The 23,797-nt window shown below is 35.8% G+C and overlaps 1 protein-coding gene across 2 annotated transcripts in view; it reads left to right on the forward strand.

The window, feature by feature from the left end:
• Positions 1-23,525, forward strand: part of LOC134233265 (sushi, nidogen and EGF-like domain-containing protein 1) — a 31,203-nt gene extending 7,678 nt beyond the window's left edge. For both annotated transcript variants that reach the window (XM_062715246.1, XM_062715247.1), the window contains exons 4-10: positions 3,746-3,935; positions 6,264-6,299; positions 7,857-7,970; positions 8,056-8,166; positions 8,263-8,343; positions 21,784-21,880; positions 22,002-23,525. In XM_062715246.1, coding sequence (XP_062571230.1) covers positions 3,746-3,935; positions 6,264-6,299; positions 7,857-7,970; positions 8,056-8,166; positions 8,263-8,343; positions 21,784-21,880; positions 22,002-22,128 — 756 coding nt within the window. In that variant the 3' untranslated portion in view covers positions 22,129-23,525. The remainder of the gene's footprint in view (positions 1-3,745; positions 3,936-6,263; positions 6,300-7,856; positions 7,971-8,055; positions 8,167-8,262; positions 8,344-21,783; positions 21,881-22,001) is intronic.
• Positions 23,526-23,797: the final 272 nt, after the last annotated feature.

Consider the following 23,797-nt stretch of genomic DNA (forward strand, 5'->3'; position numbering starts at 1 on the left):
CTATCTCAATTGATTTGCGCAAGAGCATGCTCTACGTATGAACAATTTACAAAACGAGGTAGATTATTGACATGCAAGTTGATGAAACAAGAATATCAGCAGTCTCGTTTAAAGTCATCATTTCGTAAGTTGTATGGTCGATACAATGACCTTGTAGCAAATACAATTTATCATTGAGTCAAATGCTGACTGACGTTTCATACTAATTTTTAGTTGGATATTTCCCTCATTTCCCGGACTTTCATGACAAGGAGCACACGTCGGGTGTTACCGGTCGGCAGGCGATGCCCACTTCTCCATGGCAACTGATCCCACCACTGATGTTTTGGAGGTCCGTGTTTGTTCTGCTCCTAATCTGTAGTTTTATGGACTTTCATATTTAATATCGTTCGTTATATCCATATCCTTCATTCTTAGTCCTTTTATGGCTCATACGTTCAATCAAAATGTTGCACAGTGACCTTGAACTTAATTTCTAGATGACAGGTCAAAGTAAGTCTACGGGTGAAATCCTTTTTATGAGCAGTTTTATCTCCCCTTGGTGACAACTTTCTCACTCAAGTTTACCAGTGTGTACATGTGTATGTCAAACTCAAAGATTAGCGTTAAATTCATAATACAGTCTTGTACAGATCCTGATTTTACTCAAAGCAGGTTCATTGGAGAGAGCACCTTAGAAAATAGTCAAACATTTTGATTAAATATTACTGGAGTTTCGACCACTACTATTAAATACTGCATTTAGATAATTAGTTTAATAAGCAAATTCAAAGAATTGTGGTCCCCTGGCTTTCGGTGTCTTTGTGGGTGGGCTGTCATTTTTTATGACATGTGTCAAATCTTGTTACAGGTAATGCACATGTCAAATATAAAAGCCCTATCTCTTATCAATCAAAAACAAGAAAACATTGACGTTACCATCAATTGTCGCCCGGGAAATATATAAAGTAAAAAATGAAAATGAGTCTTGATCATCAAACCGCTTTGATGTGTGTGAAAAGGCATGCGTCTAATTGATGGAGACGATAGTCGCGAATATTTTGAAAACTTGTAGTCGGATAAAAGTAAATAAAAAAAGATACCATTTTAAACTTGATCAATTCCTCAAGTAAATGTTGGCTGTATAAAATATAAATTGAAGTTAAACACACGCGTCACCTATATTTAAAAATGTATTAATTTTCAATTTTAGAATATAAAATACGAACTGTGCAGAGCACGTTTTTATCCGAGAAGTAAAACTCGATGTTCTAAAAAAAGGGACCTGTCGTTTTTTCGATTGTAAATGATAAGCAACTTTATATATTACATATGAAAAATATATATATTTTTACAGATTCACTTTATGGAAGTAAATATATTATATATCTCGTAATTTTTAAACGTAAAGAACATTTTGATTAACAATCTTTTCAATGTTGAGAAAACCTTCAATTCTAAATAACTACTCCCATCCCAATCCCCATACACCAACACTTAAACTTACATGTATAGAGCAGCCCGGTCCTCCGGGCTGCAATTAAGAAAGTGAAACACTGATGACCCCGTATGGCATATTAGCGAAGATTAAACTTTTCTTAAATGCAAATTAAATATATTAGTACCCAAAGTAGGACCATCTCGCAAAAATACGATTGAGAAATATGAAAGTCCTAGCACAAACTGTTCAAAAGTTACGGTCAAGTTTTTGAAAGGTAGGTCAAAGGGTCAAAGTTATTAGTTTTTCAAGAAAGGTCTTGCCACAAGTATTACATAGGTGAAGTATGAAAACCCTTGTCTGAACCGTTTAAAAGTTATGGCCAGGGTTCAAGTTTTTAAAAAGTAGGTCAAACTCCAAGGTCAAAGTTCTTTCAATCCAAGGTCTTGCCACAAAGATTACATATATATGTGAAGTATGAAAGCCCTAGCCCTTACCGTTCAAAGTTAAGGCCAAGGTTAAATTTTTTTCATAAGTACGGAAATCTCCAAGCTTAAACTTATCGGTATCCAATGAAAGATCTTGTCACAAAGAATAAAAATATGAAATATGAAAGCTCTAGTTTCTATCATTTAAAAGTTATGGGCAAAGTAAAAGGTTGAATTTTTCGTGTAAAAATGGGTCAAACGTCGAGGTCAAATTTGGTGGTACCCAAAGAAATGTCTTGTCACAAAGAATACACATGTGAAATATGAGAGTCATAGCCCCACTAAATCAAAAGTTATGTCCAAGGTTCAAGTTTTTTTTTTTGACGGACGGACAGACAGACAGACGAATGAGATTTAATGTCCCCTCGCTTTCGCAAAAGCGGGGGACGAAAAGAAATAGGAAAAAGTAAAATTTAACCTAGTTACAAAATATACTAGTCTTCTAAATGGCATCATTTTTGCTCTATAAATTTATCTTTCCGAATCTTAGAAAGTTCTTATTATCCCCTCGCATCACTAACTGCGGTTGGGATATAGCATCGCTTCTGTGCGTAGGTGTGTGTTAGTTTGTCCGTTACAGCTTGTTGGCAAGATTTAATGAAAACCATTTGACTATTGTTGATTGATTGTACATTGTTTAACGCCGAGTCGGCAATTTTTTCAGCCATGTGTCGGTGGACTATTAGTTTAAATAATTGGTTTTTGAAAGTTTCTAGTTTCTCTTGAGGCCCCAGGTAAGCGTACTCTTTTTCGAACTCCAGAGAAACGATTTTTTTACGTGCCAAGGGGGTTGTCATACACTGGGCACAATTTAACGTCCCGTCCGACGGACTTGAAATTTAAAAAAAAAATATTTAAACTGTTAAAAAAAATTAAATGAATATATATGTTCGAGTATTTTTCATAAAAATTGTTTTCATAATTTTATCCTAAATTATACTGTAAGAATTTCTTTCTTGCAGATATTTTAAAATTTTATAAACATGAACATTTGTAAAAGGTTCATGCGTCGTTTTCACATTTCCAAAAAGTCTACCTCGAATAGGTGTAAAATCGGAACATTCTAAAGAAATGTGATTTAAAGTTATTGGACAGTCACAGGATATTCGTTCTGCCTAAGACTCCTGATTCAATATGTATTCATGTATAATTTTTGAATGACCAATACGTATTCCTGAATTAATTACATGTACTTCGATTTGAACTTTCAGACCAAAGTCAAATGATTTGTTAAGCATAAAGCTTACTTTCATCACAAAAATCCAATTAAATTTGCCAAAGAGAATCTCCATAAATTTTAACGAGATATTTCAAGTCGGTGTAATGGGTCGAAATCGAAGAACAATAATTTGAAGACAAGGGAAACGTCTTAAAAAGACGGTTAAAGAAAGGAAGGGTATCGTAATAGAGGAATTTTGAATCACATAATTTCATGTTGAAGTGCAGCTTTTGCAGCGTTGTAAACTTTGGTGTTTTCAGGGATGCCGACATTACTCGGTTTACCTGATCTTTCGTTATTATCCGATCATGCCTATTTGCACAAGGCAATTGAAGCCGATCGGCAGGGGATGTTGACTCCTCCATGGCTCGATTAACCTGACCTTTTGTTATTTCCCGATCATGACGAGTAGCACACGGCGGGTGTGACCAGTCGGCAGGGGATGCTCACCCCTCCGTGGCACCTGATTCCACCTCTGATGATTTAAAAGTCCATATTTCCCCAGCTCCTGATGTGTATTGTTTGAATATATTTCAAAGGGAATAAAAATCACTTGTTTCTTAGCGTCAGTTCGTTATAAGAGTGTTCGAAATAACCGTGTTTTGCTGTATTTCATTTCAGAAGATAACAGTTCAATGTATTCTGATAACAGATTATGTGTCTACGTACACAATGTACAACTTTATAAACGTGAGCATTAGCGATGTTGGAAAGAAAATAGGAATTGGATTTAACAACGGAACTTCTTTCAGCAACCCGTACTCTCTATCAACCAGTGCATACAGAATGAGTACTCACATCGGAAATACAGGTAACATTAATTTGCCTGCTAACTTTTGAATGAAATCAAATTTAAATGAGATCTTTGTTGATTTGAATCTGTTTTCTACAAATAAAGTTTTGGGGATAAATACATGAGTCGTATATCTACTTCATGTGGGATTTTGAACAACGTTTTTGTCCCCCGCTTGAAAAGTGGGGGATATTAATTTGGGTTTGTCCGTCTTTCTGTAACGCTTTCGTTTCCACATGATATCTCGAGAACCCTTTGAGCTTTTGCAATGAAATTTAGCATAGCAACTCCCAATGGACGAAAGAAGAACCCTATTGATTTTGAGGTCAAAGGTCAAGGTCATGAATATGCAAATTCTGTCTGTTATAATACTTTCGTTTCCACACGATATCTCTAGAACCATTTGAGCTATTGCAATGAAATTTTACATAACAACTCCCTGTGGCCTAATAAAGACCCCTATTGATTTTGAAGGCAAAAGGTCAAAGTTCAAGGTCGTAAATTACTAAATTTACACATTCTGTCTGTGTGTAACACTATCATTTCCGGGCGATATTTCAAGAAGATTTTGAGCTTATTCAATGTAGTTTTATAGCAAAACGCCCTAGGACCTCTCTCTTCCCTCTCAAAGTGCCCCGCCCCGTTTGGTTTATTAGTATTTATAGTATTACATGTCGCTATTTTTAGCACAGGGGCATGAGGAGAGTTATTGCGTATAAAACAGGTTCTCGGCGGACTTTATGTTCTTATTACATCTATTAGAACTCTTTAATAAAGGCTAAATAAATCAAACACCATGGAATGTGTAAAATTTTGACAATTCCGAACATGAATATATACATGTATGTGACTTCACTTCTGCATATATTTGGCTCCATTTAAAGCGATTACGTGGTCTAGTGGTATGTTTCTCGCTTCTGGTGTGAGAGGTCCCGAGTTCAAGTCCCGGACGGACAACTTTTTTTCTTTTAAAATACTTTTTTTTACTAAATAATAGTATTCAGCACGCGAAATGAAAAATTTACGAGGTCTGGCTTGTACAAACTCATAAAATCATTATTACAGTGTGATAAATATTCCATATAAAAAGAATCTTCTTTGCACATAATAAAGAATAAGCAATTAAATCTTTATATCCATAATGGTATATTTTATTTGCTTCAGTATACATTTAATATAATTCTACAAATTCAGTGAGGGGGATCTAACTCTCCCCCCTCCCCCCCTGAACTGCGCATGTTTTACTTTTTCCTTAAGCGGGGGACACAAATTCTCTGAATTAGCTTGTTCTTCCTTACATAAGCCGGTACGTAGGCTTTCGGAAGAAACTTCCCGTGCATGCACGGGATTTTCATTTAGTATGGACAGATTAAAACAAAATGATCATCCTCTACTTCATTTTTACACATTTTATTCTCCCTAGTATTTCATTATGTTGCCCTGTCTCAATTTCAAGATTATGAGACTAGTTCTGGGTTTTGTCTCAATAATTACGCCTATGTTGGGTCTTCTACTGATTTGTATCGTTTATCCCTAACAAAAAAATACTATAGTTAACTATTGTTTACTATAGTTAACTATAGTTATAACTTTGACACTTTGAAAACTTTGATTTACTATAGTGATAACTTTGACACTTTGAAAAACTTTGACGAAAACTTTGACACTTTGAAAAACTTTGACACTTTGAAAAACTCTGGCGAAAACTTTGACACTTTGAAAAACTTTGGCGAAAACTTTGACTTTTTGATTGATTGATTGATTGTATACTGTTTAACGTCCCTCTCCAGAATATTTCACTGATATGGAGACGTCACCATTGCCGGTGAAGGGCTGCAAATTTAGGCCTATGGTCGGCACTTACGGCCTTTGAGCAGGGAGGGATCTTTATCGTGCCACACCTGCTGTGACACGGGGCCTCGGTTTTTACGGTCTCATCCGAAGGACCGCCCCATTTTGTCGCCTTTTACGACAAGCAAGGGGGTACTGAGGACCTATTCTAACCCGGATCCCCACGGGGCCTTTGACACTTTGAAAAACTTTGGCGAAAACTTTGACACTTTGAAAAACTGGCGAAAACTTTGACACTTTGAAAATCTTTGACGAAAACTTTGACTTACCATAGTTAACCATAGTATATTTTTGTTAGGGATATCTTGAATATTGTTTGTTGTCTCCATATTTCAAAACTCATTTTACTGAAGGTTAACTTTCTTTGTTAAGATGAACAACTTGGGAAATATGTTAAACCAATGAATATTTACCTTGAAAAACAAAACGGTAATCAAATAATAGTTGTCATATAATCATGATCACGTGGCGTTAACGATTTTTTTTCTTCCTTAGGGCTGTTCGGACTTTGGTTCTACACAGTCACCCCTGGTAAGTCCCGGGCAGAGATTTTGATTGGCTAAAATATGTTTCAACAACAATTACATCGGAAAAATGGCGTTATACTTTTATGGACAAATTGTATTTATTCACTGCAATACTGAAACACTGGAGTTGACGTTTTAAAACCACTCCGCCGAAGGCTCAACTTAGCTTTTCTGATCAATATGTGTTCATTGTCGTAGTAATTGTTGTTAACTTTTCACATTTTCAACTTCTTCTCAAGATCCACTGGGCAAATTTCGACCAAACTCTGCACAGAGTATCCTATAGTACAGAGGTTTCAAGAAAACATGTTTGTTCAAAAGGATCACACCCTCTTCCAAAGGCAGATAACTAAGAAATAGTGAAATTCGGGTGGATGTATTTAAAAAATCTGTAAGTTGCTCAAGAACCAGTGCGATAGAAAATATAAACTCGCATGAAATGTTCTTGATATAATGTACATTAGAATTTGTTCGAATTATAGCCCCCGGGGGTAGGGTGGGGCCACAATGGGTGATTAAATTTTTGCACAGAAATATGAAGGAAATATTACTTCGGTTCAAGAAGAACAGCAAATTATTGGCCATTGGTGTATATTCATTTTTTCTCCCAAATCTTTGCAATATTCGTGGTAGTGGTAGGGTCTTGCCACAATGGATCAGCAGAGTTATAGATAGGAACACATAGGAATTGTTATAGAAATCTTTTTAGGAACAGCACCTGTCATATTTATATGGAAGCATGCTAAAGTATTAATTCAGATTTGTTCAAAACATGATCCCCAGGGGTATTGTGGGACCACAATGAAATTTAAACGTATAGGAAAAAAAGGCCATTTCTTACCCTTTCATCTAAATATCTTCATTATTAAACGTTTTCCCCAAAGATAGCTTTCTGCATGTCATGGGCAGTGGGACAGCATTATCCTAGACCCCTGCTGCATGGACACCGCATCTTCTTCTCAAGAACAGCAAAGCGATGACAGGTGGGCAAAGTTTTAAAAAGAAAAACATAGAGGAAATATTTTTAAAAATCTCTTAGCAAAGCCATAATTGGTCATATGTATATAGAAACATCCTCGGGTGGTGTAGATTCCTGATTGTTCAAATCATATCCCCCGGGGATAGGATAAGTACAATGGGGATCAAAAGTTTTACAAAGCAAATAATAGGAAAATATATAATTTTCTTCTCAACAATTGTAGAGCCATGTTTAATCAGACTGACATGCAAGCATCCTCAAATAGTGTAAATTCAAACTTTAAATAATGAACCACCCCTGTACTCTAGCATATGGTTTATTCTAAATGGGGTGTCTGATATATAACTCTAAATATTTTGCCAGACAGAATCTTAAATCTTTGAAATAGTGCACACCAATTTTATCAATAAAGTAAATTTGTGAAGATATTTGGAAGTCGGAGAATCAAAAATGATTGCGTTTTCATGTTATTTATGAGGATCGCACATATTAATCCAACTCTTTGCTTGGGAATTTAATAATAGCTTTTGATTGTCGAAAAGATATTTGATCTGACAACTGATGTTAATGTAAATATTCCAGATAAAAATAATTGCATATTCGGAACTTGTGATCATGGAGGGGTTTGTCAGGATATGTACAGAGATTTCCAGTGTCACTGCAAGCGTGGATTTACGGGGAAAAGATGCCAAATAGGTGAAGTAAATTTCCACTTTGAAATTATATTTGTATATTTCAGATCTATACTGAGCTTCTTATGTGATATTTAGATACATAACAGATGTTGATGAATGCTTAGCACGGCCATGTGACCAAGGGATCTGCAAGAACACGGTAGGGAGTTATCACTGCACCTGTTTCATCGGTTGGATAGGGAAACATTGCGACTCTGGTACGTTTAAATTGGGCAGATAAAAAAGTAACGCATAGATATACTTGATAAATGCGATTAATAACAAATAAAAAGTCCGACATTGTTCATCTGTAGAGGAACGACAGAATAATACTGTATGTTCAAGGGAGGAAGTCTGTTGTAAAATGTCACAGAACAAATCACAGGAAGACACAGGTAAGAGACACATAAAAGACTATTTTTAGAACCTTTGATTATTTCACAAATAATATCAAGATAAAAATAATGTGATTTAGGCGTGGACCAAAGATTTTGTTATGGGAGTTCAACGCAGTTAAAAAGCTCTAACTCAATACTTATTGAAAATGAAGTAAAAAAATATTGAACCCCGATCCTAGGATAGGGGTGATCCGCTTTCCTTCGCCTTTTATTTGTTTGTTTACCGAACCTCATCGTCTCAAACCACGGTCCGGAGTCCGCATATAGCTCTCTCCTACCCGTGGCTGCTTGATCACAAAAAGTGTGTAGTATTTACGCCTCTCTATTGTGACGTCATATTCAGTCAATGACAAGTTTTGTTTCCATTGCAAATTGAAATCAACAAATTACATCATCAGTATTTCGTACACTGCGATTGGGTATTGAAAGGTCGTATGAAAGGACAATTTCTGACTATGCTTTACTCGCATTGGTCGATACCGAAATATTTTTGTCTCATGCAACCACGACCAGAATGGGATAGGATCGTACATTTTGGCCGTGGTTTGCGACGATGACCGGACCTCAAGAGAATTTTTGCAATCATATGGAGACACCACCATTTGCCAGTGGAAAGCTGCAAAGATTGACCCTATGCTCGGTACTCGGGGTCATTGAGCAGTGAGAGATTTTTTTGTGCCGACACATACTGAGTAACGGGACCTTGGTTTTTATGTTTTGTTTTTTTTTTGAAGGAATTGTCTCCACGTATCATATTGAGATCCGAACCCTTGAGGGAAGCGAGCGGCCCTTAATTCTCTAAGCATCATATGCATGAGTCTTCCCACCGCTGTAAGAAAGACCCTCCTTTGGAAAGGAAATCCAGTATATTTATACCCCCCGCTTGAAAAGCGGGAGGGTATATAGTGATCGGGATTTCCGTCCGTGAGCGTCTGTACGTCCTTCCGTCCGTCTGTCTGTCCGTCCGTCCGTCTGCTACGCTTTCTCTTATCCGCAACTCCTCTTATACTACTGATTGAAATTTAATGAAACTTTCACAGAATCTTTATTACATTTTGCCATTGTGCACCTTCTATTTTACTTTTTTATTCGACACGTATTTTAGGTTTCCCATTGCAAAACATGAACATTGCCATTATATATTTACCTATGACGTCACATTGGAAGCTTCTGGATAACATTTGATAGAATGAGTTATTCCTCTTTACACATTACGGTATAGACATTATGGGAGGCGGGGGGTATCATTTAGTGAGCTCATTGCTCACAGTACCTCTAGTTTTATTTAGCTTCTTACTATGTACATGAACATTAAAATTGATTTTATAACTGCCCTATAAGATATCTTTTTTGGTCCGTTTTCCTTTCGTGTTTGTTTGTTACTTAACGTCCCTCTCGAGAATTTTCCACTCATTTGGAGACGCCACAATTTGCCGGTGGAGAGCTATAGACTCTGTCCTTAATTCGGCACTTAGGGCCATTGAATGTGGAGGCATGTTTTTCGTGTCAGCATCTACTTCGACACGGGACCTCCATTTTTAGGTCTCTTCTGACAGGCGCAGTGGTAAGAGCGTCTGCTCTAGACTGGCGAAGTAAGGAGTTGATCCGTACGTCGCGGGTTCGAATCCCATCGTGGTATGTGGAGACTAGGTCTTCGGACTAGACCGTGTAAACCCAGGTCCCGTGTCGCAGAAGATGTTGGCACAAAAAAGACCCTCACTGCTCAATGGCCCTGAGTGCCGAGTATAGGATAAAATTTGCAGCTCTCCATCGGCAAGTGGTGGCGTCTCTATATGATTGAAAAATTCTTTGAGAGGGACGTCAAATAACAAATTAATCAACCGAAGGACCGGTCTCCACCTCCCAAAGTTGCATTCGAACCCGCGACGTAAGAATCAACTCGTTACTCCGCGACTCTAGCATGTTTGAATGACACGTTAATTTCTGGATTAAATGGTATATAATTACAGTTACAGTTTAATTTGTTACATTTTTACCTTAAGAATAATCGTCCCTCGATAATGCAAAAGCTGATCGATCTCGAAAAGAAAAAACAGTACAAATATGTAAGAAAGGCATAGAACACGGACCCCTGATTATTCTGAAAATGAGATCAGGTGTAAGCATCCCATATTGACCAGTGGAGCATAGTCAAAAATCAGATAAACATGTAGTTTAAACATTGCCATGACAAGTTACTGAGGTACTTGCTGTCACAAAGTTTCAAAGTTTCAATACTGGTATCCTTCAAAATTTGAACTGTAAATGAGCAAAAGAAAAAAATGAAAATATTTACCAAATTATTTACCAAATATTAAACTTTAATGTAAATTGTACACCACGCACAGATTAGGACATTTTTTCTGCAACTGTCACGCGTACATACACAGCATCACACGAAGAAGTAGACACAACATCACAAGGAGATGTAGATGTTGTTAATTTTGAATACTGTTGACGGCTTAAAGTTGATGATCTGGGGCTCGTTTCTCAAAAAGTCGTAGTTACGCCAAAATTTAGACGGGCCTAAATCGCGTTTCAGAAAGTGATGTAAGACTGGTCCTAAGACTAAGACCTCTCCTGTAGGTACTTTAAGCATGCGCAGATCGCATTTTATTTGGTTTAAAGACTACAATGACATCAAATTAATATCACACTTGAACCTAAATAAAGGATGTAAAGCACAGGTAGCACGAGCACATTTGCATGTTTTCCCTTTTCACCGTCTTTCAAACAGATCTATTACGCAAACCCATCTATATTTTCAAATTCAAAGCATTAACATAGTAGCGGATTCAGAAATCTTGAAAAGGGGCATATTGGGGTCAGGTTAGGCGCCCACAGCCACACTAAACAAAACTGATTGAATAAATCTTTTATGTTAATTTTGGAAACAGCCTCCCTCTCTACATCCACAAGTGTAACGTTAGATATATACATTAAAACCAAATGATGTACATACATGATTATACATACATGTACTTGCGAAAATTTGGAATAAAAAATAATTTTCCTATGAGTAAAAGCCATATATGGCTAGGGGCTGGAACAGGCTCGTAGCAAACGTTTTGAAAGTCGGGGAAAGGGGGGAGGGGGGGGGGCAACCAGTATCTGAAGGAATTTTTTCTGTATTTAAAATACTTTATGCAGATAGACAGTGAAGGGACAGAGCCCCCGACCAACAGACGTACTGTCAAAAATTTATTAGTTATGTAATCATAATTATCATAAAATTAAAACATGGATAAGAGATTTTTTTTAAAAAATGATCAGTTGTCTTAATTTAAAGAGCTATTTATTGTTTTCCTTGGCTCCCGTGTTTGTTAAAATTTAGACGTCAATGAACATCAATGATACTCGGTACTGTAGATCACTTAATTTTCGCGACACCTTATTTTCGCGATATAGTCATTGACTCTTTATTAGCGAAACAAAATTTTCACGAATTGTGGTCAGTACTCTATATAATCTTAAGAAATTCTATTATACGAAAGATTATCAATATAAGGGCACAAATGCCTCTCTGTTTTTTTAAAAAATGAAGTTCAAGATAACAATTTTTCTATCAATTACCTTTGAAAGAAAGTATCTGAAGATTTTGTTTCCAGATTTTTTTCATCAAATTATAATACATGAAATAATGACAAGACGATAAAGTAGAGGGTAATTTTATTCAGAAATGTAGCTTGAAATGTACGTTACGCTTACTTCAATGTCCAAAAAAATATGTCCAAAAAAATGTAGTCATTAAAATCACAATTGGAATATCTCATCTTAACACCAGCACATCCTACCAACTCTGTCAGCAACATATTTTCTCGGCATACGAAGAATATTTTTGATTTTTCCTTTCAAAAAACAAAGGTTACTTTTTGATCCAGATGTGTAAAAACATTTTTTAAATATATGCTTTAAATTCTTCTCTCTGTTTTGTTAAGAGCGATCAGTTTGGAATCTTGTCATTTTTAATAGATACTGGAACCTAACATGTACATGTAGTAAAATTCTATTTTGAAGTTACTGTCTTTTTTAACATATATCCATGCCGATTTAGAAAACTATGTAAATGTAACGTACATTTCAAGATATATTTCTGTTTAATAAAAAGCTTAAAATTCATCTAAAATTCATCTAAAAATTCATCGTTTTGTTTCAGTTTATTCCAAAAAGATTCTCTATGTAATCACATTGTGTTATATGTCACAATCACCACTATAAAGACACGATTGCCTCAGAATATGAGTAGGTAACGTACATTTCAAGCTTGTAATAATATGTAAATTAGTAATAAGAAAATATTGAAAAAAAGCAATTATTGACATAAAAATCATATCAATGAAGCGTTTTAAGGCAGTAATATAAGAATCATAATGTAACAAACGAGGTTATTGTCATCAACTACATGAATGTCACGTCACTTCGGTAACGTTCATTTCACATATTATTGGGGAGTCCCCTCCACCTCAGTTCATAACCATTCTTTTGTGCTGTTTCGCTGAAATTGACACCGGTCGTAGCCTAGTTACTTCTAACTCTGTATGCAAGGTTACAGACAAAAAAATATAAGAGTCAGATGTATTTTGCTATGATCTAACAAATGTTCGTGTTTGGCCATTGAAACTTAACATAAATCTATTCCGAATATATCCATCGACAGTCTTGTTAACAATTTCATTTAGTATGTTGCAACATCGTTTTTCAAAACACAAACATACGTGCTTTTCAGCAGATCAGGAAAAATATAACCCAAAATGCAATGATTCAAACAAAACTGAGTATTCAGTATTTGAAATGTACGTGACCGTCTTGTGTTCTGGGTTTATTTGTTTTGTTTCTTTTTCTTTTCTATTTTGTTTTGTTTTGTTTTTTTACCAATTATAAGCCTATGCATACCTTGTTTTAAATTATCAACAACAATTCAATTAAAATTGACGAAAAGTCGCACATGAAAAGTAAACAAACTGCAAACGGGTTGCCAAAGATGAATTTAAGACACTTAGAAATAAATTTTCTAGCATGTGGTAACAGTTTAAAACATTTACGAGGATTGGGGTGCATTTAGATGTGGCCAGTTGTCAAATGGATTGTAACGATAATTTTGTTTTGCTCGTGTAAACGCAATTCATTGACTAAATTAAAAAAAATGTCAGTTAGAAATACATAAAATGTACGTTACCATACGTAACGTACATTTCAAATATAAAAACCAGTTCTCTTCCACAAGCATACGTTAGACGCGCAATATATTGATACTATTTGAACCTGCATATCATAAGAAATGCATCATACAGGTTTCGTATTCAGAAATATATACCAGGTATCAAAATTATATTACATAATAATTGACCTTAATATATTTTATTCCTCAGCAGAGACGTTTCTTTTCATTAATTATGGGATTTAGCCGACCTCCAACCTTTGAAACTTTCCTTTGTGTACACATTCGAGTGTGTGAAAGTATTAGAATGCATGAAAATTCGTGCGAGATTCACTTAATTCGAATTTCATGGTAACGTACATTTCAGTCACGTACATTTCAAATGATCACTTTTCATGTAAAAAATAATTTTTAATTGTGTTAAGCAAAACGTCTTTGCCAGTTTACAGGATACAAGGGGTTGCTTATTCAGAGTCGTCACATATTTTCTACTTAATATGTATTCTTAATGGAAGAATATAGGTAACGTACATTTCTTTCTTATCTCTACGATTGAAAATGTCTTTCATTCCGTAAACATATTTATAAAAGTTGCTCAAGTTGTTCAATTTCATGTTACATTATCTAAATAGGAGTAATTAATCCTTTGAAATTTCAAATTTAGCCCATCAATAAATAAAGGAGAACAAAACTATCAGGTGTATAATCTTTGTGTTTGCTTGTAATGTGGTTGAAATAGAATTAAGCGACAGGGACATTGCACAATAAAAATTATTTATTATCACAAAGAAAATGTATTTATTGTTATGAAAAGAAATATATATGATACAAGGTTTAACTTATCAGAAAATTTTTACTTGAGAATCAAAACTATATATTACACAGAGGGGATTCAGAATAATATTTGCCTCGGCGACAGTAACGTACATTTCAAATAGGCTACTATATTTGAATTTGGAACTCCTTAAATACCCTTTCAGATCGATAATTACATGAATTCTTATTCATTGTTATATGACTGTTTATAATGTTGATTTAAAAATTACATCAGTGGTATTTCTTTTAAATTAAAATGAGGCGACATCATTTGAGCCCTTATATTGAGAATGGGTGATACGCGAGAATGAAATTTTCGCGAGTGTACCATCGCGCGTAATTACGCGAAAATAAAGTTCTCGCGAATAAAAAGTGATTTACAGTATATTGATTTAAGTAATATGCAGAGAATTAAAGGTTTTAAGTGCCTTATTTTTCAACAAAACTTCAAAAAATGACAATTTTGACACAGTAAGCAACGACTTTATATACGTGCGACGCCTTGAACAAGAAAGAAATTTACACATGTAAAACATTTTCTGAATGGGGGCCTAAAATGGCCCATACCATATATAATTCTTTATAATTTTAATAATCAATTTATTCCATATAAATTAAACATATATTGGCAATCAGGGTGATACATGTACCTGCATTTATGATACATGTATTACATTTTGGACATAGTTTTACCATGATATCGTCAAGATAATTTACATAGGCCATGTAGAAATACATTTGCATAAACAACATTTTGCATTATAACACAAGCATTCTCAATTTTAATGGAAATATTTTGAAATTAGAAATTTATAATAATTACTAGATTTATTGCCTGTAATATGGTTCACAAGAGTTCGATTTAAAACTATTAAGCTTTTGCAAGCCATTAAAGAAAAAACGATTAACCCATCTACACCTCTCGACAATGAGTGAACAGTCTTATGAACAGAATACATTAAGCATAATACTCGAACATTTTACAAATTCATTTTTTTTTTATGTTGATCAATATTATATTTAAAGACATTCAATTAAAGGGGAAAACTAAGGAAGCATTGACTTGGTTGATGGCATAGTTATACGAATATTTCTTAGTATCTAAAATGTATTTTTTAAAATGAGTATTGTTTGAGGATTTATTGAAACATTATCCATTTCAAAGCAAAATAATTATCCGGAACCTGGCATCGCTTTTAAAAACTGAATGGGGATGGGGGGGGGGGGGCGGTGGTTAAGTAATTGAGTGACCAAAATATTCAGCCGAGAAGAGAAATGCTGAGAGTGGGAATCAGCATATAAATTATTCACCTTTTTAAAACAAAAAACGCATTATTGCAATTAAAAAAACCGGGAGGGTTGCAGCCCCCCCCCCCGACAACGCCTGCCTACATTTTTAAAATTCATATCCAACTAGAATTCGAAATTCTTAATGACGTGTACAAATTTCTAGTTTATCCCACCTTTTGCGAAAAAAAATCGATGGATTTTATTACCTGTCTACATAATATTATATGTTGTTTATGACTTTCATGATTTTTCGCTTATCATATAATTATGTGCATGTATATGAATAGATATTATATCGCATATGTACAAAATAATATTTTTTTAAACTCTTTATGATTAAAAAACTTGCCCTTTTCCCAAGTTGTGTACAGACTAAGAACTTACGCCTACTCATGAGCAGGCCTAGATTTAAACCAAAATTTAGTCTCGACTAAGTCTCCGCCTTTTTAGGTCACCTGAGTCACTCAGGTGACCTATTGCCATCCGTGTTTGTCCGTCGGCGTCCGTCGTCCGTCGTGTGTTAACATTTGAACATTTTCAGCTTCTTCTCTGAAACCGCTAAACCAATTTCAACCAAATTTTGTATACAGCATCTGTGGGTGAAGGGGAACAAAAATTGTGAATTTCATGGTCCCTGCCCCCCTGGGGCCTGAGGGGTGGGGCCAAAACCACTAAAATTAATGCAATCTTTAAAAATCTTCTTCTTTACTCCTGGACGTCAAGCAGTCAAACTGTTTGCATGATTGTAATCAGCAATGAGTCCTCTACCAAAATTGTGAAATTCATGGCCCTGGGGTCAGGGGTTCTAGTACTAGGGCGGGGCTAAATAAGTAGGTAGTGAAATTGCATTATTTCTTTGAAAATCTTCTTCTCTGCTCCTGGGTATTAAATAAACCAACTAAGTACATAGTTATGATGAGCAAGAGTGCCTCTACCAAAATTGTGAATTTTATGGCCCCAGGGTCAGGGGTTCTGGTGTTAGGGCGGGGCTCTATTGATTATATAGTGAAAATACATGAATTCTTTGAAAATCTTCTTCTCTGCTCCTGGGTATTAAATTAACTAACTAAGTACATAGTTATGATGAGCAAGAGTGCCTCTACCAAAATTGTGAATTTTATGGCCCCAGGGTCAGGGGTTCTTAACTTCTTGTTTTAGGGTGGGGCTCTAATGATTATATAGTGAATTGCATGAATTCTTTGAACATCTATAATCCTTTGCTCCTGGTTAATATGCTAATGATCTAATTACATATTTAGGGCCAGGATTTATTTTATTTTCAGTTTTATAAACCCTCCGCTCAAGGTTTTGAATTTTCAGAAAGAAATACAACAATTTTTTTCTTTCCGATGTCAAATTTGAATCGGGATCGAGATTTCAAATTTACGAACTCGCACTTCCGCTTTTATGATGAAACCGCGGGTAAATAAAGCTAGGTGACAGGTCTGAGAAGATAGCTTGGTTTAGTGTAAAATTCATCGATAAGAGTGCCATTCAAAACGTTTCACCCGTTCAAAGGACAAATAAAATGCTGACGACTTTGTTGCACAATGACATGCTGGTGAGATAATTATGTATTCGTTTGAAAAGTATCTGTCTGTAAATTATTTTCCTCCCCCGGGTTTTAAACTGCCCGTGGTAGCTATTGCATATTGCCAGCTACAGTGTTTAGGTCTTTGTTGTAGCTTACAGTATCATTCTTCAGAAAAGGGTTGCTTATGCATCAGATGTAATGAATAAAACTATGGGAGAAGTTAAGTCCATTTGAGGAAGAAATAAACAATAACCTGAAGAAATAAAAAAAATTTAACAATTAAAAGGCAAGAATATACAAATATATACAGGCATTTAGTATCATTTGTATCAGCCAGAAAAATTATTTCACACTTAATTGAAAAAATGTTCACCCTACTCCCCAATACTCCCTGTTTGTTTTATGATAGGAATTATAATTTTAGGCATCAAGTAAATTTTAGAACAATGTCTACACATTCACCTAACCCATATTAAAAAAATGAAGATATATTGAAAGACTTTTAAAGAATTGATTTTTTTAAATATATTTTGATCAACATCACAAAATTTATATAACTGGCCCAAAATGGCAGATGATGAAATAAGCAATTAAATGTTCTACTTTCCTATTTGAAAGCATTATGTGTCCAGTGGTAAGGAGCCTTTTAGGATAGCATAAAAAAAGAATGTACAAATGTTAATAATTGATTTATCAAAAAAAAAAATTTATTTCCTTCTCCTTCGGGACTTTTTTATTCTCATGTTCATAACTAAACCTAAACTTAAAAAAAATTCTGGCCTTATAACGAAGAAAGGGGCCTCTTTCAAAATAGATAATTTCAGGGCTGCTGGGTCAGGGGTACCAGGGGTGTACTTTGACTAAAAATAAATTAATGCTTAGAAATCTGCCCATTGATAAGCAATGGTGCCTCTTTCAAAATTTGTGAATTTCATGGTTTTTGGATTAAAACACGAACCAAATACAATCGCTGGAAAGTTGTTACATGATACTCAGGTGACCTATAAGGCCCGTGGGCCTCTTGTTGTGAAACGCAACTTAGTCCGACTTCCGGGTTTAGTCACTGATTTAGTCCGGACTAAGCTTAAGCCTGGTCGTAGGCCTCTTTGTGAAACGAGCCCCTGATTTTCTATTTTCCATCGAAGTACCAGTGACCGATGACCAGTTTTTTTTTTCTGGGATCAACTGTTCATCAACTCCTGCCGAGTACAGAAGTGGGCAGCCAGTGCACAGAGGTTGGTAATTAAAGTAACCAGGCAATCCTACAGGTTTGCAATGTCGAGTACATTTCTTTGAAGAGGGCGAAAAGCATCAAACGACAATGCACCATGCAGTTGGAGATTTTTAATGCCTTAAAACATCCGTTTTTCCACTCATTTCATCATCTTCAAACGCACGGATCCAGCTTGAATTTAATCCAACTGAATAATGGGTGCCATCGCCGTCTTCCTTCAAGTGGAGCTGGTCCCTCGACGCAAATTTCGGTGTCCTTGACCCGCTCGTAACATAAAATTTAATCCAGAAGAAGGACTGAGGTATCCAGCAACATGGCCGACGTATCGGAACCTTAAAAGCCTCAAGGAATATGTTCTTTTACTCAACACTAATGATCTCTGCTTTCCTACGTGAACTTTCAAGCCTTTTACGCACTTTCTTCATCTTGTCAAACTATAAGGAATTCCATGTCTTCAAGAAATCTGACAAGTGCTGAGTTAATATTATAATTTCAAACAGTGTTTGGGTGATGAAGTTTCTCAGATCTCTTTTCTCCCTTGTTAACTAAGGTGATGAAACTACAGAGGCATTAATTTAAGGTCAGACGACACGTTCCTCAAATACATCTTTTGTAATTCTTTGTATTATATCAAAAATTATTTGTATTTGTCATTTTCTTCTTATTTCTACATTGTTTTCTGAATGTTTTTAAATATAAGTACACCAAAAATTATGAAAAAGCCCATTCAGAATATTATCCATAAGGGTTAGATAAGAAATATGACCCTGTGGTATCTTGTTCAAATGCCTGGTAAGGTACCCTAATTTTTTGTGAGGAAACTTGTTTAAGTACCTATACTTCAATGACAAATTCTTAGAAAAAATCATATATAGATTATATAAATTTGAGGAACGTGTCGTCTGACCTTAAGGTCAATTGTCCAGAAAGGAAAATAGGGTTCCTGATATTTCTTCTTTCAGTCCATTCTGTAATAAAAATATTCACTGTCCATCTAGATGTTCTTCTTCCAATAAAATATTGATCAGGAGTTCTGATATTTCGAACTGGTGCATGGTGTTGCGAGGAAAACAGGGTGAATTAAAAAACAAAATAACTATATTTACAGTGCAGGTAAAACAGATTGGTTGGTTCACGGTCGGATGATCAGGTACTTAAATGATGAAAGACCCTTATCTCGGATGTGATCGATTCTTTCCTCTTTGATAAAAACTGAGAATTGCTCGTTCAAGATGTTTGCTTTCTACTCAATGTCTTACACCATGCTTATCCTTGGGGTGGAAAGTCCTGATGACTCTGTTCTTTATCTTTTATAAAACTCCAAAAATACTTAGGTTTTGAGGATGCATCAGTGCTGATGATGATCTTAGGTACTTTGACAGGTGTTTTTTGCCTCTTTTTTAGTTTCTGATAACTATCCTTATCCTTCGTCTTCCCTGTTTTTCTAGCCTTTCCGAATTTTCTGTACTTCTGTTTAGTAATGCTCTTTAATGTTTGATTTACCTACGGTTGGCTATATCGGGTGTATGAAAGTTTGGAGGGAATATGATCCTCCTTGATGATAAGAAGGCTGTTTTTTATGGAACTCCACATCCTCTGTACTGGATAACGCAAGCTAAAATCGTGCACTAAATTATCACAGAATTCTCTCAACTTCATGCGGATGGTACCTAGGTCAGCTCTTTTCCATGAATATACTGAGTTGAGTTGGATTTCCTCTCTGTTTTGTGAGGAACAACCACTTTCATAGGATTATTCATGTCATTTAGTTGAAAAGGGTTTTTCAAATCGAGACTTGTCGAGCATGCTTGTATCATTGACATTTTATTGCGTTTTCATTTCAAAGTTTAATTTAGAGTTCACATTCGTTTTTTCCTTCTTCATCCTTAGAATATAAACTGTACATGCTTATCGGTGTCGTACTTTGATCTATTACTTTCAGATCTATATTTGTTTTGTGTAAGGGATATTTCATCCCCACTCTCCTTTTTAAACTGATCTATTCATTTCAACTACATGTATCTACCGATCAGGGTAGCCTAGTGGTGGTGCGTTCGCTTCGTGGTCGGGAGGCCCGGGTTCGATTCTCGTTCGCGGAGCCGTGTCAAACCTAAGATGTAAACATAGGTAATGAATGTTCCTTCGCCTAAGCGCTCGGCATTAGATGTGAAAGCCATAGACCTTTCGGATATGACCTTAAAAAAGTATGTCCCGTGTCACAGTAGGCGTTGGCACGATAAAGACGTCTCACTGCTTAATCGACCTTAGTGCCAAGTAGAGGTCTAAATTTGAAGCCCTTTACCGGCAAACGGTGACATCTCTATATGAGTGATAAATTCTCGAATTGGACATTAAACAATATACAATCAATCAATCCAAATATCTAAAATAAAGTAGCTTATTCTTGACACTTAGCATATGCAAGTAGTTTTCATTTAAATCTGCATTCTTTTGTATTAGAATGAAAGTCTCAATGATATAGAAATTGGTTGATTGATTGTTTGTTGTTGAACGTCCCTCTTAGAATTTTGCACACATATGGAGACGCTATCTCTTGCCAGTGGAGAGCTACCAATTTTGGCCCATACTCGGCACTAAGATTTATTGAGCAGGGAGGGATCTTTTCGTGCTAGCACCTCGGTTTTTACAGTCTCATCCGTAGGATGAGTCTCCACGTCCCAAAGTGGGATTAGAACCCACGACATAAGGATCAACTCCTTCGCAAGACCACTTGATATATGGAGATGTTGAACGTACAGTATTCAATTAGTATGAAAACGGCGGCGGGCATTTGACCTAAAGGTATTTCGTATTTGCGATACCAATTTTTTTTCCTCAAATCCCGAAAATCTGACCCCATGAAAATATGCGATTTTACAGTATACGTTCTCATCTGACCGGTCTCCATGTCGCACAATGGGATTCGTACCCATACAGTAAGGATTGCCTCTACTCCGCGACTCTAGCTAGAGCAGACGCTCTTACCATTGCTCCACGCGTGTTCTTTGTACTTCTCGGACCAGTTCTACTGCCTTTGAAATCTGGTCCGAAAATTTGGGGCCCTCTTTGATTTTTTTCTATAGAGGATTGGGGGAAAGGATTTCTTATGTTTCTTGTGTAGATAAATATGTTTGTTTTTCTTTACAAATCCTTTTGTCAAATATTATAAATGGCCCTGAACATCGATTTTTGGCATTATCAAAACATCTAGATATGAAGAAAGTATATTTATGAAACAAATGATTGTGAGAATATGCTATATACTTACGACTCAATATCAACGCACAACTTGAGGAAACAAATACGATATCAAAAATTTACATTTTGCTAAATATTTGTTTACCCTTAAACAAATTACACGCCAATATTTAGATCTCAGTAAATGGGTGACATTTCTTTTAAAAGATTCTGGCACAGTAGCTGTTTTATCTGCTCTGTTAGCTGTCGTGAGTTTGGGTTCTCTGGCCCTGGCTGTACTCACTTTTCATTTTAGAAGACAAAGGTAACTTCTGTTTCAAAATAATCCCAGTGCAAATGTATTTCTACAATTGTTTAATGCCATATAGGTTATTGTACTGTTTTACAAAAACGTATTTCAAATAAATGCAAATAATTACTTTTAGAATCCCAGAACAGACGAATGTCACGGACGAGACTTACGAGAATGTAATACCGGTGTTAACGAACGCAACAGAACAAGAGTCATCAATCTACACAAATCTTCAACTGAGCCCGAACGCCAACAAATGAACGAGACATACAAACAACATGATGTCATATTCCAATTTCTTTCATGCATTGTGAAAAATTGTTAAACATTCTTAGTCAGTCATGTTTTATCCTGTTTGTCTGTCTGTTGTCAACTTTAACGTAGCCCATAACTATTGTGGCGTCAAGGGTAAGTGCATACCATTTCAGTCTACGCCCCACTCCAGAATTACCATCGGGGGCATAGTGTCACTAACACATCTTTTATGTACCCCTCACATGTAAGTCTATCCTCGGTGAAAAAAGAAAGTTGATTGAATTCTCCACCTTTACCGTCCGTTTTGCTATTTGTCGGAATTTTTTTTCCTTTTAAGTTCATCTAAGCTAAAAACTCAAAAGTTTTTCTGATGACCTAGTGTCCCTATGTTCTAGAACATTTTTCCAACAGCTTTAATATTGCTTTTCAACTTTATACACAACCATTTCCCGCGATAAATTAAAGTTCGGGCTTTTCAACATTATTGACAGCTGCTTTTATAATGAAAATGGCAGTCGTAAATTTACTTACCATGTCATTGGTCATTTGCAAAATTTATTTTGTGAAAAAAACATTCTGATTGTACACACAAGCACTCTAAATGTGGCATCAAAAAGATGCTTCAATTTCTCATTGGCAATATCTATGTGGCTTTAGAAACTAGGTAATCCAACAATCTATTGGAATTCCCATGGGTACTAATTGCGCCCTGTTATAAGCATTTGTTTTCATATGAAGCAGAATTTGTCCAAAATCTTATACGTGAAAAGAAAAAAACACTTGCTGTGGCCTTCAACTCCATATTAAGATATATCGACGACGTATTGTCAATAAACAATGTTATTTCTATTCTTATATTGATACGATATATTCCTGTGAGCTGGAGAACATGCCACAGGGTCTGGCAATCTGTTTCATATTTGGATATTTTACTTTAAAAGACGTTAATGGTAATCAAACAACCAAGCTCTATGATAAACATGATGACTTTAACTTTTCAATCGTCATCTCCCCTTATTTATGCAGCAATATATATCACCTAGATTCGGAGTTTATATATCTCATGCTAGAGCATGCTCTACGTATTTACAATTTCAAAAAAGATGTAAATTATTTACGAACAAGTTGATGAAACAATCAGCAGTCGATACAATGACCTTGTCAGCAAATGCATTTTATCAATGAGTCAAATGCAGACGCTTTTAGTAATTGATAGTCCATTATTTACACACTGAATTGACGACAGATTTTTCCATTATTTCCCGGTCATGACAAAGAGCACACGGCGGGTATGACCGATATTCTCACTCTTCCATGGCACCTGATCCCACCTCTGATGTTTCGGAGGTCTGTCTTTTCTCGGCTCCAATTTTGTTTTGTTTATTAAACTTTTGAGTTTGAATACTGTTGGTTATCTCCATATAGTTCCATAATATGTAGACGCCACCATTTGCCGGTGGAAAGTGGCCATTGAGCGGTGAGGGATCATGCCAACACCTACTGCGACACGGGACTTGGGTGATACGGTCTCATCCGAAAGACCGGTCTCCACGTCCTATAGTGGGATTCAAACCCTCGACAACTCCTTACTTCGCAACTCTAGAGGAGACACTCGAACCACTGCGCCGCTCAGGCGACTCATCCGTTGTCCGAAAGTTGGCTCAAGAATGCGAA

The sequence above is a fragment of the Saccostrea cucullata genome, unplaced genomic scaffold, assembly GCF_032062105.1.
Source record: "Saccostrea cucullata isolate Sc308-1 unplaced genomic scaffold, CSIRO_AGI_Scuc_v1 ctg7453, whole genome shotgun sequence".
Lineage (NCBI taxonomy): Eukaryota > Metazoa > Mollusca > Bivalvia > Ostreida > Ostreidae > Saccostrea > Saccostrea cuccullata.